Below are 20724 nucleotides of genomic sequence, written 5' to 3'. Positions count from 1 at the left end.
AGATCAATGAAGCAAGCTTGACACAGAGCGATAAGCGCCTGAAATACACTGCCAGTGGAAGTAGCGGAAGCAGGTACGATAACAACATTTAAGTGGTAGTTAGATATAGAAACAAGCAGGAAATGACAGGATGTAGAACATGTGCCGGCAGATGCGTGGCTTGAATTGGAATCATGGTCAGCACGTGGCTAAAGGGTCTGGTCCTGCCTTGTACTGTTCTATGCTTAAACAGGATAGGCTGATATGAATTGGAACTTCACCTTACTGGAAACACAGAACCAGGTGATAGTTATGAAAACTACTGCTCTGTGAATTGAACAAATTAATGTTGCAAGGATCATGATTATGGCTAATTTAACTTAAAAATCTGCCCAAAATATGTTGATTTAAAAAATTAAATTGAAATAAAAGTTGGAAGGTTCAGGAAAACAATTCATTTTATTTGGTCCAAGAAAACAATGGCCTTTTCATTGCTTCTTGCCTGCAGAGTAGCTGGAAATTGTGAGCGTTTCTCTGGATGTGTCAGTGGCCCATCAACAATCACGATTCACCTTGTACAAACTTCAAAGGGCCTATAAATAGAAAACACTGCTTAAGAATGCAGATTGGGGTATTCAGTTGATTATAGTTTGCTTTACACGAGGGAAGGCTGGTGCATGAACGTTTGCCTGCTGTGGAAAAAATACAATACTTATTTTATGTTTTTAATTATTTATGATTTATTTATATTTTATAGCATATTTTCTTTAAAAATTAATTACATTTAAAAAGCTTTTCTTTTGCTTTCAGAAACTGTTGAAATCACTTAAAATGCCTTTAACCACCAGCAAGTTGTCCAAAGATGCAAGGAAACTCCAGAGCAAGGCCTCATGAAAAGATGCCTGACAACTAGTGGCCACATGCAGCCCATCCTCCTTGCTGCGCACTGATTGGGGTGTGGAATCTCTTCTTGTCCAGCCACCCCCACCCCCCCCCCACCACCCCATCCAGAAAAGGCAAATCCATGCTGTCAGGTCGTACAAAAACTCAAATGCTGGAGGAACTCAGAAGGTCTCACAATATACATAGGAGGTAAAGATGTATAAACAATGTTTTGGCCCTGAGTCCTTCCTTATTCAAGGTACGAGTGCAGAAGGGCTCAGGCCCAAAACATGGGTTATATATCTTTAGCTCTTATTGACGCTGCATGACCTGCTGAGTTCCTCCAGCATTTCTGTGTTTTTACTACAATGGCAGTGTCTGCAGGTTGACGTGCTTCACTCTGTCATGTATTGCAAATCAAATCTGGATAGCAGGATAAATCTTGGGTGATCCTTGACCAAGATGTGGCCAAAAATACTGAAGCAAATTGTACAGAGGATGTGGGGATCTTGTTGAATACAGAGAGGGCCTACTCCTGCTCCTATTTCTTATGTTATGAGTTGGTTTGTGGCAACTGGGGAATGTTAGGAAGGCCACAAATCCTGCAAATCTCCAACTACTCTGGTGCTTTGCCTGGTTTATTTGATTCAAGTTGCAACCCTTGTGCATCCAAGATAATAGTTTTCATAGCCTTCCCAAAATTGCTGGGTTGCTATCAAGATAAATTTGGCAAATTGCTGAAAATTTAATTGCCACTTTACCTATTTGCATGAATGGTTCTGCAGTGCAAATGTCATTTTTCAAATCTTTTCTTGTTTAGAAAGTGATATACCCAAGATTAAAAAGGAATATACAAGAGAGGTGGAAAAATTAGAAAAAAAATTATTAACTTAGAAAAAGTCCTGCAAATGAGGGTGGGCAGAAGAAAAGCATAGACAACATATTCATTAAAAAAAAAACTTGACTATAATACATTACAAACATATAGAATGGAAAAAGTGAAAACAAGAATTAAACAGAAGTATTATGAAATGGGTGAAAGAGCTCATTAAGTACTTTCTTTGCAGTTGAAAGCAGAACAGGTTCCAAGAACAATTAATGCGATAAAAACAGATACGAATGTGACTAGTTAAAAACCTCTTGAAATTAATGAGGCTTTTAGACAATTTTACTCTTAAATTATATTGATCAGAATCTCAAGGAGGCGTAAATAAAATAGAAGAATTCTGATAACAAATAAGACTTCCAAGGTTAGATTTGGAAGAACTGGTAGAACTAAATGCTCCTTTTACTCAGGAGGAGGATAGGGAAGCATTGAGTTCATTGCAAAGCAACATATCTTCAGGAGAAGATGGTTCCCACACCCCCACCCCCTGAATTTTATAAAGATTCCTCTTTTTAAGGAGGTGTTCGATCAGGTGTCTGAAACACATTCTCCTGGAAACATTTTCAATGGTAATTATCACTGTGATACAAAAAAGGGATCCATTGAAACCATCATCTTACAGACCTATTTCATTATTAAATTCAGATTATAAGATCATTGCCAAAGCTTTGGCAAATAGATTGGTAAAATTCTTGCTGAAAGTGATAAATATGAACTATTCAAGCTTTGTGAAAAACAGACAATATGCCAATAATGTAAGCAGGCTGATTAGTATAACTTATTTGGCACAAAAGAGGGGTGATCTGAGTGTCGCTGTGGCATTAAATGCAGAAAAAGCATTTGATAGACTGGAGTGGGATTTTTTTTATTGTAAGTGCTGAACTAGTCAAATGTTTACTAATTGGATCAAGGTATTATACAATGAATCAAAAGTTAAAGTGGTGACAAATTTCTACATCTTTTCATTTGTCAAGATCTAGTAGACAAGGATCTCTATTCATTTTAGCTATAGTACCTCTTCCAGAAATAATCAGTCAGGATCCAGATATTAAGGGATTTGCGGTTAACCAGGAGGAATATAAAATTAATTTATTTGCTGATGATGTATTGATTTATTTGATAGAACCAGCAAACTCATTACAGAATTGTACTCAAAATTGGAAAATTATGGGAAAATTTCAGGTTATAAAATAAATTGGAGTAAGAGTAAAATGATGCCTCACAGGAGGAGGCTATTCTCAAAGAGATACCCCATTTAAATGGGCAGCAAATAAGATAAAATATTTAGGAATACATACAGATAATAACTTTAAAAATCTATACAAATTGAATTATTTTACCTTTACTCAAAAGATTGAAGAAGACAGCTTTACCCATGACACTAGTGGGAAGAGTCAATTGTATTAAAATAAATATATTTCTAGAGTACAATATCTCTTTCAATCACTGCCCATACCATTATCTCAGAGGTTTTCTCAGGAGTTAAATACATATGTCAGAAAATTTCTATAAGATGTCAAGGGTCTCCATAGAAAAATTAACCTGGAAATATGAACTGGGAGGCTTACAACTCCCATGATTTAAAAAAAAATGATTGAGCGGCTTAAATGAGATTTCTTACTTTCTTTTTTGAGGAAGGAGATAAACCTGCATGGGTGAAAATAGAATTGGATAAAATAGGACAGAGAATGGTAGAGGATTTTATATGTAAATGGGATGTGAAACTAGTAAGTGATGAGAGAGAAAAAAACCCCTTTGCTACAACACTTAATCAATATCTGGTATTCAATAGTGTTATTGGAACAAGGTTGTGGGGGGTTATCATCCAAAACTCTTTGACTCATAATAGGCTTATACCTTGTACAATGGGCAATCACATTTTTGAAATCTGGTCTCATAATGGAATCAGATATACTGAAGATTGATATAAGCGAGGATAATTGATGTCATTTGAACAATTAAAAAATAAGTATATAATTCTGAACAACACAATCTTCTGCAATTTTCAATTAAGAGTGTATCTAAGGAATAAATTGGGCCCAACAACGTTTTTACCAAATTGTAGTGATGTGGAGACTGATTCGAAAGGGAAATACAAAGAAATTTACTTCAGCAATGTATCTCTTACTTCATATGGGAACCCCCAAACAAGGGGTTCACAAGCCCAGGCAGAGATCAGAACCAGACTTAAATGTAAAAACAGATGAGGAAACTTGGTCTGAACTATGTCACCATAGCATGACTAATACGACAAATGTAAGATATAGATTAGTACAATATAATTTTCTGCATCAATTATATCTCACTGCACAGAAATTAAATAAATTCAGACTTATCAGACTGATGTCTTAGATGTGACAAAGAGGCAGGAACATTTTTTTTTACATTCAACCAGGTCATGTTCTAAAGTGAGACCATTTTGGGTCAATCTAGGAAATTTCTTAGACCAGATTACAGGAATTAAATTTCCACAAAACCCAGAAATATTTTTTATTGGATAATATTACAAGGATAAGGCCTAAATTGAAATTATCCAAACATCAAATAGTATTTGTTAAAGTTGCGCTGACAGTGGCTAGAAAATATAAGGCAGTTGCATGGAAGTCTGATTCACATCTAGGTATGGGACTTCGGAATGTAGAAATAAATAGTGTATTCCACTTGAGAAAGTTACCTATAACTTAAAAAATAAGTATGAAATATTTTCACGTTTTTCATCCATATTTACAATTTTCAGGTGTAAATTTTCAGTTGTGCTCTTCCTGACCCTCAAACTGAATTATCTTCTCCAAAGAAAATTAATAAAATATTAATTTATAATCCATGGTGTGTGCAGCACTTTTCAGCAATCCATCTCCTTTCTTTCCTTTTCCTTTATCTTTCTTTTTTGATTACCTCCGACAACTCAGATATCTACACCGAGTCCAAGTGCAAAGAAAATGCTGCAAGTTGTAATAATTCCTAAAGGGGTGAGCATGAACACCCCATCCACTTCATTCAGAAAGAGACCAACATTTGAGTGGAGCTTGTCCACCCATGACAAACTGTCTTTTTACCCAGGGAGAAGAGCTGACACTAAGATACAGTCACCAGGAACGACCGAGTTCTGCAGGAAGTAAAACTATGATCTCAGCTTTTTTGATGTCTGCTTTGCCAATTTAAAATGTATTGCCACATTATACCTGGTATAACATGAAGCATTCTTTCATAAACCATCTAGCAAGTTCATTCTTGCATGCATACAACCATATAAAGTAGGAGAGCAAGTTCATGATTAAGAGTATATTACAGTGAAAAGATCAATTAATACATTGCAAGGGCAGAATAAGAGCACTGTTGTGTTGTTCATTGAAGAGCCTAATGGCTGTAGGAAAGAAATAAACATTTAAGCCGCTTAAAGCATGAACCTTCTCCTGAATGTGTGTCTGGGGTTTGATGGGTCCATCAGTATGATGGTTGCCCTTGTCAGGCAGCAGAGTTGATGGATAGGAGGGAGGATCCAATTGATCTGTCACAAAATACTTAGCACAGTGAGAAGGGTTCTTCTGTGAACAGACTAACAAGCTATCTCTAGCATTCATACAGCCAAGTAAAGAGCACAATTTACAGAGTAAAGGAATGCAATGAAGAAAGAAAATTTAATTTAGACCTTGAAGGGGACATGCCTCTAACCTCAAGGACGCCAGCACCCAGGCCATGCCCTCTTCACTATGCTACCATCAAGTAAAAGGCACAGGATCCTGAAGACGAGCACTTAGCGGCACAAGGACAGCTTCTTTCCCTCTGCCATCAGATTCCATAGCACTATCTTTTATTTCCCTTTCAGTATTTTTATTTATTTTGTAAGGTGATTTAAATAAATGTTTGCACTGTAATGCTGCTGCAAGACAATAAATTTTGTGGCACGTTCATGACAATAAATTCTGATAATACTACCTTGGCAAGTAGGATGAAGGAAAACCCAAAGGCGTTCTCCATATATGTGATGGACAAAAGGATGACTAGAGTAAGGGCAGTACAACTCATGGATAAAGGGGCAAAATGTGGCTGGAGGCAGAGAAAGGAAGGTAGGTCTTAAATGAATACTTTGTTTTAACCAGGGTTCGGGACCTTCATGAATGTGAGGTCAGCATAGAACAGGCAAATGTGCTGGAGCATGGCAAAGTTAAGGAAGTGCTGGAGGTTCAAGAAAACATTTGGATAATTAAGTTTCTGGGACTGGATGGGAAATGCCCCAGACTATTACAGGAAGCGAGGAAAGAGATTACTGGGCATTGGCAATGATCTTTGTATCCTTCCCAGTCACAGGAGAGCTACTGGAGAATTGGAGAATGGCAAGGATAGTCTGCCTGGTTAAGAAAAGTAAGAGGGAAAATTCTGGGAATTATAGACCAGGGAGTCTTACAGGAAAAAAAAACATTATGAGAGGCATGGATAGGGTGGACAGCCAGCACTTATTGTAAAAAGAAAAACATATGGACAGGATTTATGAACATATAGAGAAGCATAATCTTGTCAGGGATAGTTAGTGTGGCTTTGTGAGAGGCAGGTCAGGCCCCATGTGTTTGATTGTGTTTTTTGAGGAGGTGACAAAGGAAATTGATGAAGTTTAGGTGGTGGATATGGATTTTAATTAGGCATTTGACAAGGATTCCCATGGTAAGCTCATATAGAAAGTTATGAGGCTATGAAATCTATGAAGTGAAACATGGAAGTCTGAAGACACTGTGATCACAGTGAAAAAAAACCCAGTAAATTCCTGAAGTAACTCACCGCATTCATAGGAGGTAAAGATATATTACAGGCATTTTGGTCCAGAAGGGGGAGTGAGTTAAGAGCTATGAGGTGCAGCTCTATAAGAGTCTGGTTAGACCATACTTTGAGTATTGTATTTAGCTCTAGGTCTAAGAAGGATGTGGAAGCTTTAGAGAAGGTGCAGAGGAGATTTACCAGATGTTGTCTGGATTGGAGAACATGTCTTATGAGGAAAGGTCTAGTAAACTGATGTTTATCTCTGGAGTGACAAAGGATGAGAGGCAACTTAATAGATGTGTTTAACATTATGAGAGGCATGGATAGGGTGGACAGCCAGCACCTATTGTGAAAAGAAAAACACAGTAAATGCTATGGGGAACTCAGCCAGTCTCACAGTGTTCAAAGGAGGAAAGTTATATTGTCGACATTTTGGGCCTGAGCCCTTCCTGCAGTATTTGATTCCAGGGTGGCAATGGCCAAGACCAAAGGACATCTATTGAAGGTTGAGTATAAGAAAGTTGAGAGAGAGATTGTTACCTTGAAACCATGCCGCTAAATTCTCAACCTTCTTCCTGCATTCGGCTTCATCATTATTTGATATTCTACTTACAACTATGGTGTTGACAGCAAACTTGTTGATGAAGTTGGAATGGTCTTAGATAGAAAGAGTGCAGTGAAGATTTTCTAGGATGTTGCCAGACTTCAGGTACTGAGTTACACATTAGGATTTTATTCCCTGGAGCATAGAAGAATGAGGGAGATTTGATAGAGGAATTTAAAATAATGAGGGTGCTAGACAGAGTAAATGTAGACAGCCTTTTTCCATGGAGGGTGGGTGAGATACAAACCAGAGGACATGGGTTAAGAGTGAAAGGGGAAAGGTTTAGAGGGAAACATCTTCACAGAGAGTGGTGGGAGTGTGAATGTGGGGTCAATTTTAACATTGAAGAAGAATTTGGACAGATACATGGATGGGACAGGGTGCAGGTCAATGGGGCAAGGCAAAAAATGGCTCAGCACAGAATAGCATAGTCATATTTAATGACACTCTTCTATGGTCTTTGGCTGTGAATTTGCGAATGTAGAGAGCAAATATTATAGGATTGTGTACACATCCTTGCAGAGTGCTGATGTTGAATGTGCTTGTGGAGAAGATGCTATGCAGCCTAGTTATGCTTTATAATCTCTGATAACATGCATGCCTTGTCACAGTCACTGGGTCTGTGATGTTCCACTGAGCCGTGAAATCTGTGCCTACTGCTTCTCTGATGACCTTGCGAAGATCACACTTGGATTTCTTCGAAAGGACTAGATCTCCTGAATTGAATGCCTCTGAACTGGCCTAGAGTTACGAGTTGACCATGCTTCATCCATGACTTCTATTCAGGAATAGCCATATCCTCTCAATTATGCAGTCTACCACAGACTTGCTGATGAGGTCACTAACGACAGAGTTTACATTGAGGTTGGTTGCTGAATCCTTGAGTACAGATCATTCATCATCTCAAAGCCGCCTTGTCAGATAGCGTCTATAACCTCAGACAATCACTGAATGACTTTCACCACCAGGTTCTTCCTTTTCAGCTTCTGACAAACTGACATGTAGGGGTGCATGATGAAAGAGGGCTTTTTTTTTTTTTACAGCTGTGTGGCAGCGGTCAAAGCTGTTGGGGCTTCTGGAGTGGCAGGAGACTTTCTGATGGAATCCCATATGCTAGTTCCCAATACTCATGTCATTAAGATGATTCAAGCAGCAGGTTACATGCCTCTTATTCAGTAAAGGACAAAATATTGAGAGTGGACAATGGAGGGGCAGTTCAAAACTCCTACTCCTTTCAACATCAGCCAAAGATATAAATGTCCATCAGGTAATCCAACCTCAGAATGTGTCCACTTCGCTAATTTCTTTCTTTGTCTTACCTACCAAGATGGTAAGAATATCTCCCAGATCAGAGATTGCCCAAGTATGGAGGAGTGGGCCCTCCTCCTCATGATTATGTTGAATCAGCAAAGCATTATGGTCTTCGATACATTCATCTGTCCTCAAAATATTATACTGCTCGCTAGTGATGACCCTAGGGGAAATTACTCCTTTTTTTTTTAATTCAACTTTGGCCAACTGAGTTCTTTCTGGTCACAGTTGCCATTACTAAAAAAAAAGGATGAAACATAGCCTCAACTTTATTTTCATTCACTAGAGACTCTGTATCAATTTGTATGATCCTTACAAATGTATTCTCTAATCTTGCGTTCCTCCTGAAAATGACTTGCCCACATCTTTCAAACACTATCTCCCAGTCTGCATCCAATCTCTGCAATGAAGAAGCGGCCACACAGGAGCACGGGATGCCATTGATGACCCCTGCAGATTCACAAGTGAATCCCGTTGCTTCACGTGGAAGGTCTGCGATTTTTTTTTTTTCGGCACGAGGTCTTTATTTTTTCAAGAGGAAAAGCTGTTTTGACCTTGGTCTGAGCAGACTCAAACTTGTAAGGTTATGGATTTAAACTTTGAAATTTTAGCTAATGTAATGACTCAAAACATGGTTTACTTTTCTTAAAATTTCATAACCATCTAAATGTCTAAACATTGTATATATCGGAGCTGTGGTAATTACAAATTGTGTTAGTGCATTGCACAACAATTTCTTCTCTCCAATGTTTCAGTAGCTTCTATTTTAATGGTCTTCTGCTAACGAATGTTATGGCACACATTTAAATGATAAAGCAAGGAAGATAACCATTCTCCAGTCATGACCAGTAACTTTCATTAGCATCAGAGAGTCACAACTCTAATTGCTAATTTTCACTGAGCACCTAATGACCCTACCCTGCACTACTTACAACAGATACTGGGCACCCTGCTGTTACTGATGGTAGGCTTTTCAGCATCTTAGCTTCAAAATACATGCTGAAAAAAAGGAAATTTAGAAGTGGTCACCTTTTTATTTGAAAAGAACAACCTAACTTGATATTTTATGCTCTCATGACTACCTGCAAGTTTAGAGAAATTTCTTCAGATTTGCTGAGAAAAAGCAACAATAAAAGCCTCAGCTGCATTATTATTTAAATTAAGTTTCAAATAAATAAAATACACTTTGAGTTACATTTACCCAATATTGTGAGGATATTTATATTTCTGGCCATTTTCAACACAAAGAAAACCATGTAAGGTGATACTATAAGCAAAAGTGTCAGTCTAACACTCAAACAAAGATGAGCAAAGCTTTTGTGCTAGCTTTAAATAAATCCTGAAAAGATTTTTGAAAAACAAAAACTAGAATAACGGATGTCGATTTTTTTTCCCCCAAAAACCTCGATATGCTTTCAATATTTTGAGAGTAAAATCAGTTGTACCCATTGTTGCTTAGCATTTGCTTTTGGATTATTGCAATTTCACAAGATCATTTTTATGCAGTAATGAAGGCATAGAGGAAGAGAAATAGGCCCTTTGGCCTATCACGTCCATGGCAACGATCAAGTACTCATTTATATTAACTCTGTTTTCCAGTACTTTGTACAGAAGTTTCAATTTCTCAAAAAGAGATGACTCAAAAAGTCATCTAGATATTTCTTAATGTATGAAAGTCCCTGAAGCGTGTTCTAGATTCCACCTTCTGCGGGGAAAGAAATTCTACTTCAGAGCATCTCCAAAAATCCTACCACTTGCTTTTAATTTATGTCTGCTGGTCTTAGACACTGCTGTGCGAAATTTCCTTACTTTCAACCCTATCTATGAGCCTCATTGTTTTACATACCTCAGTCAGATCCCCCTTAGCCTCAGCCACACCAAGATTTTCACACGATATGTTGCATCTCTTCTCAAATTCCCCTCAAGTTACAGCTTAAGTGTCTCAGATAGCATGGAAATCTTAGAGTTCAGATAGGAAGAATGGCTACTGGGAAATTGTAGAAAGCCACTGTACTTCATTTTTTTTAATATCTTGATACAAGAATTATCGGAGAGAAAAGAAACACCGACTTGGATCTCTGTAGAGATTTTGCATCTGTGGACTGGAAACCAGGTTGTTGAGTTATCAGCCCACAGCTCTTCCAACTGGTGATGGGAAATAGAGGCACAGCCTTGTATTTAAGTCACTGCTCCACACCATCTTGTGCTGGTGCTTTTGTTTCTGGTGGTCAGTGCCTCCATTCCAAATGGTCTGCTTATTTCCTGTACCAGTTTGAGATCTTCCATCACACTCCAAAGCATTTACAACAGGAATGTGTAGGAAGGAGAAGGCATATTCACCCTAATATGCAGCATCACATGTAATGAGAGTTTTCAACCAAGAATTGGAAATAACGGGAGATTCTACCTCACTGGAATCCTCCTGCTGGTTAATAATTGCCAGTGCATCTTCAGCAGCTTGTCTTTTTGCATCTGCTACAGTGCGCTCCATTTTGGCTCTCTCTGTAGCAATCATGTCATGGGCCTTCCTCTCTGCTTCTGACACAGCTTTTTGCAGCTCAGACATTGCCTGGCGCTTCACTTCATTCACTGCCTCTTCTGTAAAAGATGAGATGTCTAATAAGTTCACACATTCTGCCGAATAGACTTGTGCCCAAAATAACAAGGAGTCGCTCAATAAATATCTTTCATTCAAATTAACTGGTATAATTACAAGGATAGCACACTCATCCACAATTGCTTTTATCCACTATAATTTCCTCACTTACAGAAGCGAGGTGACAATAATGAATGCAACATTTAATAGGACCTAATTATTAGGCTGCAATATTGCACAAATTAACACTCTATTAGAACCGATTATGCCATGTTTTATGGAAGTGATTCACTACCTGTTTAATAATTTTGTACCATTTTACTGACTTAATAAAAAAAAGTGAGAATTACTTGACAAACCCAAGTACATGGAGTCCTGCCATAACAAATATTTAAATAGTTGGGGATATGTATTTATTTATTGGTTCATTATTCAAGATGTGGACAGTACTGACAAGGTCAACATTTAATGTTCATTTCTAATTACCCTTGCGCAGATTGTAGTGAGCCATTGTCTTGAATCTCCTCTGTCCTCCTGGTCCATATTTTTGTTTGGCAGGGAGTTTCAAGACTTAGACCCAATGAGAAACAGCAATGCATTTCCAAAAGGGAACAGCTTGTGGAAGTCGCAAGTGAAAGTATTCTCATGCACTTTCTGCTTTCTTGTGGTGGGATGACTTTGTTGGAGTTTCTTGGGTAGATCACTATAATACATGGTGCAGACGGCATGTACGTTCAGGTGTTGAATGGAAAGAAAGTTTCAAAAAGGTAGTAGTTTTAATGGGAGCTACTTGGTTCTGGGTTATGCGAAGTTTATTGAGTGTTGGTGGAGCTACATTCATCCAGCTATTCTACTTGTGCTTTATTGAAGGAGATAAGGTTTTGACACACCAAGACTTGAATCACTTGCTGCAGGACACCCAGCATCTGATCTGCTCTTACAGCCACAGACTGCAATCCCACTGAACTTCTAGTAGGGGGTTTTCATCAATGGAATACCAAGGACAGGTGTTTGGAGTCACTCTTGGTTGCCGATGGTCATTGCCTGGTGCATTTGAGATGTGAATGTTGCTGGCCAGGCATCAAACTGTTCTTGAATATGATCTAGGTCTTGCGGTTTGCAGATTGTAGTACTCACATTAACATATATAATAGTAATATCAAAGTTGATAATTTCAGCACATGTTGCACGATAATATATTGTTAATAATCGCCTACTAAATCCATACTTTTTAAATATACATTCATCAGATGTAGTACTCATTCAAATGTACTCTGTCTTTCAGTTCTTTACAAAATGATTCTTATGGTTGGAAATATTACTTTCAGGGTATTTTGATTAAATACATAGACAAAATATGCATTTTGATTTATTATGCATGTATGAATTTTGACCATTTTTCAACAGACAAAATGTGTATTTAGATTTATTGTACATGTATTTGTATGTACAGCTATCTTACAAGAATAGCATTATTTTACAATTATGAATCAAGCCTACGCTTTCACAAATGTTATTTAAAAATGTTTAGATTTCTTTAACATGTCACTTTTATGGTAAATATTCAAGGTGAATTGAAATTTTCATTCAATGGTAAAACCAAAAAACAATTTTGCTTAATGATCAGAACAGTAGCTTGACTAATTGTCTATGCAAATCAGGCAATTTATATTAAAATTATGCATTTCTTTTTTGAGCCTTGCTAGCACATGGGATTAGTAAAGAGATTTGGTGGGATGTCAGTAATGTGCTTGAATAATTTCTGCAAATTACAAATAAGCATTTAACTTTCCTTTAAAACATTGAAACTACTACTCCACACATAGACAAAGGCTCATTTTTAAAAATTAGCTACGTGCCACTCTCTGACACTTTAAGGTTTAATGCTTCAATGAATAAAAAAAAATCATCCATCATCCAATTGATTTACACTGTACACAAGGATTATTCAAGGTATGCACATTAACTGTCATACTAAAAAAGATAAAAACTATTTATCGGCTAAGGAAAGGCAATATAAATAAAGATGAATACAGAAAAGTCTGATTATGGTCTATATTGTTATGCAATAAAAATCACAATGAATAAGGGCAAACCAGTCTTTTACCAACAATATGAAAATTTGCCTTCACACGAATACAGGTTAAATGCTTTTAAAATTAAGGTACAGAACTTGTGTGAATTTTATGCTTTCTTTTCCAATTCTAAATGCTTACGTTTCTACACCTATCCCTTGAAAGCAGCACTTCATATCGGCAATGAGAGTTCTTTTATACAAGGTCCAAGACTGACACAGTTCACATGCAAACAATGACAATCTGTTCCAAACAGTTATCAGCTAACCAAGCAGACACCAACCGTTGAACATGGAACCTCTTGATCTGAAATGGCTTGGTCATATACCAGATGGTGACGATACACAATGAGCCATCAGAGAAATGTAGATGTAGATTATTGGGTGATAAATTAAAAATGTAATTTATTGAAGTTTATGTTTCTTAATCTCACAGGGTGAGAAATGATAATTGTCTAGCTACCTTTTGAATAGATTATTTCACACTTCTTAATTCAGCTCTATATAAAATATAAATGTACCTTTGAGTCAGGGACAAAGGCCACCTGTGATATTGCTTTAGGCTTGCTTTTCCATAAAGAGACACTCAGATGATCTCCCCTTGCTCCACTGAATGACAGTCCCTGCAACCACAGTGTCCTCATTTATTTGTCTAAAAGAAGTACTATTAAAAATTTAGGTCTGGAAGCAGGACAAAACCACAGAGGAAATAGTGATAAATAAATGAGAGGCTGAGCTGATGCTTTAGAAAATTTTCCTCTTTAAATGTTACATCAATCACTATATCAAAAACTGCCAGTTCACCTGGTAAAACTGCAAAATGGTTTTCCAAAATTAATCCAGCACCTGCTGATTTTGTTCAATTTTATTTCCAAAATCCAAATTCCTTATTGTGATGATGTAATGGGGAGGGACGTATTATACTGACCGCTTACTCCTCCCTACTGGTATAACAGATGGAGAACCTTTCCCACTGGCCAGTTTAGAGGTGGCTTTTCATCTGTTAATAAAAGCCCAGTATTGGAATGTTACTTGACTGGTCCTTGTCTATGGCATATCAATTTTATTTACAGACGAACAATCATGGATACTTTCCTGAAACCTGGAAGACTTGAGATAGATCAAGATGCCACCCGAGCTGGAGAAATTTTCACCACTGGCTCCAGTGTTTTGAAGCATACATGCGAGTGAACAACGTTGTGCAAGACGCAGCGAAAAATGGACCATCTTGTGGCCCTCCTCGGAGAAGTGACTTACTCTGTGGTCAGAGAGACAGCTGTCTATCAGAATACAGTGAATCTCCTCAGGACCCATTATGATAGGCCACAGAACACATTGTTCACAAGATATCAGCTTCACATTCGAAAACAACAAGCAAGAGAGAGCGAAGATGCCTTCACGTTCACACTAAAAGGGCTATCCAGAGCCTGTGCTTGTGCTGCTGTCATGGCTGAAGCCCTCCGAGTGTCCTTAATGCTGGACGCATTCATAAGTGGTTTGGAATCGTGGTACATCAAGCAACGTTTACTGGAGACCCGGGCTTGATCTGTAGTGCACCCCTGCAACAAGCGAAGGTCCTAAAGTCTGCTCTACAAGGTGCTAAAGCTCTTGAGAAAGAGAAAGGTCCTGAAGCAGCACCCCCGAGATCTGCCCATGGCGACGATCCACTGCTGAGCACCACTAAATCGCAGTGTAAAAGCCGCTACATAAAATGCTACTTCTGTGGTTTGGTGCTACGTGTTCACTCCCGGTGATCCGCCCGGCAAGCCAATTGCGCCAACTGCAGGAAGCGAGGGCAGTGGGCCAGATCCTGTCGTGCACAAGAGTCCTCGCCTGGCTCATGCCATGAGCTGAAGAATAATAATAAGGAACATTCGAGTGCTACTGCTAAACAGGGGCGCTGCCACAACGCTGCTACGCTGACCTGGAGAACCAATGATTCATCTAGCTCTTCTTCTACTTCTTCTGAAACTTTAAGAGGAACAGCCAGTGATGAGGCAAACACCGACAGATTGCTGCTGCGATGAGACCCTATTCTAGCTTCCGTAAAGATCAATCAAGATGGGCCTCACGCTCTGCAGCCTTCCACGATGAAGGTGGAGGTAAATGGGGAGTCAATTGACTGTTTGTTTGATTCGGGCAGTACAAACAGCTATATTCACCCTATAATTGCTAGCGCCCTAAATCTCACCTTGTATCCGTCTAAGCGCAGAATCTCTATGGGTTGTTCTGGACTAAAACAGGATGCAACAAGTTGTTGTAAAATAACCTTGAAGGTACAGGGAAATGAATATACGGACTTCAAATTGCACATGTTCCCCAGCCTGTGCGCTTCAATGCTTTGAGGTTGAGATTTCCAATGCCAAATGAAAAGTATCATATTGGCGTTTAATGACCCATTACCATAGATTAAGGTACCCTAAGAAGCGGTTTGCGGCTTATCAACTCTAAACCTCCATGCCTTTTTACCAGTCTAACCCTGGATTGTAAGCCTATCACTATAAAGAGTAGGTGCTATAACGAAGAAGACAGACTCTTTATTAAGGACGAAGTTAAGCATTTATTGAAGGAAAAAAAATTAATGAACCCAGTACAAGTCCTTGGTGTGCACAAGTGCAGTGATCAAAAATGGCACGAAACCCAGAATGGTCGTGGACTACAGCCAAACTATAAACAGGTTCACATAACTTGATGCTTACCCACTGCCTCGCATCTCAGATGTGGTAAACCAGATTGCACAATACAAAATATTCTCCACAATTGATCTGAAATCAGCTTATCATCAGGTGCCTATTCACAAAGATGAAAGGCAGTTTACTGCTTTTAAGGCAGATGGCAAACTTTTTCAGTTTAAAAGAATTCCTTTTGGGGTTACCAACGGGGTATCTGTCTTCCAAAGAGAGATGGATAAACGAGTAGATACTGTTAGGTCTGCTTTGTTCATGAATGAGTGAGTCAAACACCAGACTGAGTCGAAATCAAGGTTCTTTGTTCTTTATTGCCGGATTGTAACACTTGCAACTAACAGTGTTAGTTGGAGAAGGCGCATTCTCCAACTAACACTGTTAGTTGCAAGTGTTACAATCCGGCAATAAAGAACAAAGAACCTTGATTTCGACTCAGTCTGGTGTTTGACTCACTCATTCATGAACAAAGCAGACCTAACAATACTCATAACCAACAAGCCACCTTCCCTTATCTGGACAATGTCACAATATGTGTCAAAGACTTAAATGATCACGATCAGAACTTACAAAAATTCCTCCAGGTGGCCAAACATCTGCATCTGACCCTTAACGATGACAAGTGTGTATACCGCACTAAATGCCTAGCCATACTAGGCTATGTAGTGAGTAAAAGAGAGATAGCCCAGACCCAGAGAGGATGAGACCACTCATGGATCTGTCCCTGCTGGTGACACAAAAGTCCCTCCAGCACTGCCTGGGGTTTTTCTCCTATTATGCTCACTGGGTGCCCAACTACGCTGATAAAGCATGGCCACTGTTTAAAACTACTAGTTTTCTCCTGAATGAGGAAGCCCTCCGTGCTTTTGAAACATCAAACAAGATGTAGCCAAAGTGACCATGTCACCTATTGATGAGGATTTACCATTTCAAGTGGAATCTGATGCGTTAAATTGGGCCTTAGCTGCTACACTAAACCAAACTGGTAGACCAGTAGCCATTTTCTCTCGGACATTACACGGGCAAGAGTTAAGACATTCCTCGATTGAAAAGGAAGCACGAGCTATCATAGAGGCCATTCGCTATTGGAGACACTTTTTAGCCAGAAGGAAATTCACTTTGCTGACTGATCAAAAATCTGTCGCCTACATGTTCAACACTAAGTTGAGGAGCAAAATCAAAAACAAGTAGATTATGCGTTGGTGAATTGAACTTTCTACCTATCATTATGACATACTCGATTGCCCAGGAAAACTCAATGACCCTTCCGATACACTTTCTCGCATGACCTGTGCAAGTCTTCAACTAGACCATTTAAAATTTCTTCCTGATGAATGATGTCACCCGGGGAGTCACTAGATTTTATCATTATGTGAAGTCTCTCAATTTTCCAAACTCACTGGAAAGCATCAAAAGACTAACTGAAGAATGTCCTATTTGTGCGGAGTGTAAACCACATTACAAACCCTCCGCATCCACGTTAAGATGTCTAGACCATTTGAATGTCTCAGCGTGGATTTTAAAGGACCTCTACCCTCAAACAATAGAAATATCTATTTCATCGATGTTACTGAGGAATTTTCTCGTTTCCCCTTCGCTATACCATGTGCTGATGTTTCTGCTCGTTCTGTTATTAAATGTCTTGATTTGATTTTCAGCATTTTCGGTTATCCTAACTCCATTCACAGTGACAGAGGATCAACTTTTATGAGTTTGGAACTGTGGCAATATCTTCTTGACAATGGTATAGCTACAAGTCACACTACAAGCTATAAACCTCGGGATAATGGTCAAGTGGAGCGCAGCAAAGGTACGATCTGGAAAACTATCACTCTAGTGCTAAAATCAAAAGGTCTCCCCACCAACCAATGGCAAGAAGTACTGCCGGAAACTTTGAACTCTATCCATACTTTGCTTTGCACAGCTACCAATGAAACTCCTCATCAATGTCTTTTTCTTTTCCCTAGAAAAGCAAAACCTGGATCAACCTTGCCAACTTGGCTATCTAAACCCAGAGATGTTTTATTAAGAAAACATGTTAGACCCAGCAAGGCTGACCCGCTCATGAAGTGTGTACAACTACTTCATGTTAATCCACAATATGCTCATGTTGTTTTTCCCGATGGTAGACAGGACACTGCTTCCCTTAGGGATCTAGCTTCGCATGGCATGCTGCCTGCTAGTCGTTCCACTGACCTGTCTCCTTCCTTACCCTCCCCATCCCGAGAATCTTTAGAGCAACAATTCCCTCTTCATGGGAATCTGCCGACCGAAGTCCTTCAGCCAACACTTGCCAACAAGAGTCCTTCAGTTAAAGATAAATCTCCAACATCTGTGCCTTTACGTCAGTCTGAACATATTTATTAAGGCCACCACAAAGGCTTAATTGTGACCATTTCTAATCTTTGTTGTGGTTTCAGTGAGCACAGTCGCAGTGCGTTTACTCAGGCTCGCAGCTAGTATATTATTCTCATTTATTCTGTTTGCAATCCATTTTTTCCCCCTTGCCTTTTGCTTTTGCCATTACTGCATTTTCTTAAAATTAGTCAATTTTAGAGGGAGGGGCGAATGTGATGATGTAATGGGGAGGGGCGAATGTGATGATGTAATGGGGAGGGGCGAATGTGATGATGTAATGGGGAGGGGCAAATGTGATGATGTAATGGGGAGGGGCAAATGTGATGATGTAATGGGGAGGGGCAAATGTGATGATGTAATGGGGAGGAGCGAATGTAATGGGGAGGGGCGAATGTGATGATGTAATGGGGAGGGGCGAATGTGATGATGTAATGGGGAGGGGCGAATCTGATGATGTAATGGGGAGGGGCATATTATACTGATTGCTTGCTATTGGTTATGGTTGTAGAGATACTCCACCCTACTGGTATAACAGATGGAGAACCTTTCCCACTGGCCAGTTTTCAGGTGGCTTTTCATCCGTTAATAAAAGCCTGGTATTGGAATGATACTTGACTGGTATAATTCTATGGCATATCAATTATAATGCACCAATTTCACACCTGTACCGAATAAGTAAAGTGAAAAAGATTTATCTTGTCTCTTTATATTGGCATTGAGGTATGTTATCAGTCTGCACTCTGTCCTGCTATACACTCGATTCATGAATTTATCTCAGGGAAATTTAGAAGTATTATTTTATGGATTGAAATATCAACAGCCAATGAATTTCAAAAATCATTTCTGGGGGGGGGGGGGGGAAATCCCATCCTGTAAATGATGGCTTTAAAAGCTCACAGAAGGTATGGTGTAGACCTCGTGGCATTTTCTTATCACGGAAATTATTTCCATTGTTCATTTTAAAAATCAAGCTGGAGGAAGCAACTACCACTGTGCCATTAAAAGATCTGTATGTAGCATCATAATGATCTCAGCTCCTGTCACATTCAGAACTCAGGCATTGTGCCCCTATTTCACATTTCACCTAGTTTTGAGAGTATTTAGAATGTGTGAAGTGACAAACCCATGCACCAGAACATATCTAAAGTCATTCCTCACATAAAGCTGGGTATTTATGAAGAGAATGGTCAATGGTGAAATGGACACAATTCCAGTAAATAATAATTCCAGTCATGCATTCACCGCAGCAATGCCCGATACTACCAATTATAACACCTGCAATATTTGATGATCCTCCCATAAAGAACAGAGATATACAACTATAAAGCCGCTACAGTTTTAGAAGAGATACCATCAACCAATCCAAGTTCATCACCAAGTGTTAACGTCAGGCTTCACAGTAATCTCCAATATGGCTAATTAAACCTACTGTACTTCCTGTGAACTCCCCTTATTGAAATACGAATTAATTGGACCACCAAGTTAAGCTTGTTTGAAACAGAACAGGACCACAGTGCCTTCAGTGGGTACTGAAGCTGATGATAGGTAATATTACTGTGATTTTGCATACACATTTCATTTTGCACCTTTAGCTATTTCTACAGAGGTGTAGTGGAAAGTGTGCTGACCATCTGCATCACGGTCTGGTATGGGAACACCAATATACCCCTGAGTGTAAAGCCCTCCGAAAGGTGGTGGACACAGCCCAGGACATCACTGGCAAAACCTTCCCCACTATTGAGTACATCTACAGGGAACGCTGCCAAAGGAGGGCAAAGACCCACACCACCCAGCACATGCTCTGTTCTCGCTGCTGTATCAGGAAAGAGGTATAGGTGCCTTAAGACTCGCACCACCAGATTCAGGAAGAGCTGCTACCCCTCCACCATCAGAATCTTCAATGACAAAGTCAATTACAGTTCTTTTATTTGTTTACATGTTTACATTGTGTACAGTTTATTTTTGCACCTCCAATCAGTTCTCTGCTGCACTGACAGGAAAAAGGAATCTCAGGGTTATATATGTCATACATGTACTCTCACAATAAATCTGAGGTGAACATCCCTGCATGATGCAAGTTACTTTCTCCGATCTGCCCTAAACCAAACAAATGATCTTCTCGTGAGGACCTGGAAACTCAGAAATAGTTAAAACTTCCCATAATTTTGGAAATCACAATAACTAGCTTTCTGCAGGTTACATGCTGTTTAATACTGTATATTTGTGCTTCTTTGCTCATTTATATGCACCCATTAATCATGAAGTTCAAAAAAGTGCATGCAGAATTGTGAAATACAATGCATTAAATATAATGCAAATATTAGGAAACAATTTGTATTCCACATCAGAAGCAAAGGTAATGTTTACATGTTTTCAAAATCTCCCTTTCTTTAAAGATCTACGTTTTAGTTTCATTTCCATGATATGGCTTCACATTCTAATACGCTAACCGAACAGAAAACCATCTCACTGAAGTTTAAGTTCTCAGATCCACAAAAACAGATTGAGCAGATTTCACCAATGTCTAGCCCACTCTCACCACTCACTCTACCTCATGGCCAAAGTATGTAGAACAGTCCCTGGATTGGCAATCCTTTC

General features: G+C 39.0%; 1 protein-coding gene across 8 annotated transcripts in view; it reads right to left on the bottom strand.

Moving 5' to 3' along the window:
• Positions 1-20724, bottom strand: part of runx1t1 (RUNX1 partner transcriptional co-repressor 1) — a 112755-nt gene that overhangs the window by 4242 nt on the left and 87789 nt on the right. For 7 of the 8 annotated variants that reach the window (XR_011352418.1, XM_069921929.1, XM_069921924.1 and 4 more), the window contains one exon: positions 10822-11012. Coding sequence is in view for 6 of the 8 variants with exons in the window: in XM_069921929.1 (XP_069778030.1) it covers positions 10822-11012 (191 nt within the window). In the remaining 2 variants the exon portion in view is untranslated. Of the gene's footprint in view, positions 1-481; positions 573-10821; positions 11013-20724 lie in introns of all 8 variants that reach the window. The other variant, XR_011352419.1, reaches the window with a different exon arrangement.

The sequence above is a fragment of the Narcine bancroftii genome, chromosome 2 (assembly GCF_036971445.1).
Source record: "Narcine bancroftii isolate sNarBan1 chromosome 2, sNarBan1.hap1, whole genome shotgun sequence".
In the NCBI taxonomy this organism is placed as follows: domain Eukaryota; kingdom Metazoa; phylum Chordata; class Chondrichthyes; order Torpediniformes; family Narcinidae; genus Narcine; species Narcine bancroftii.
This window is presented reverse-complemented; position numbering and strand designations above follow the sequence as displayed.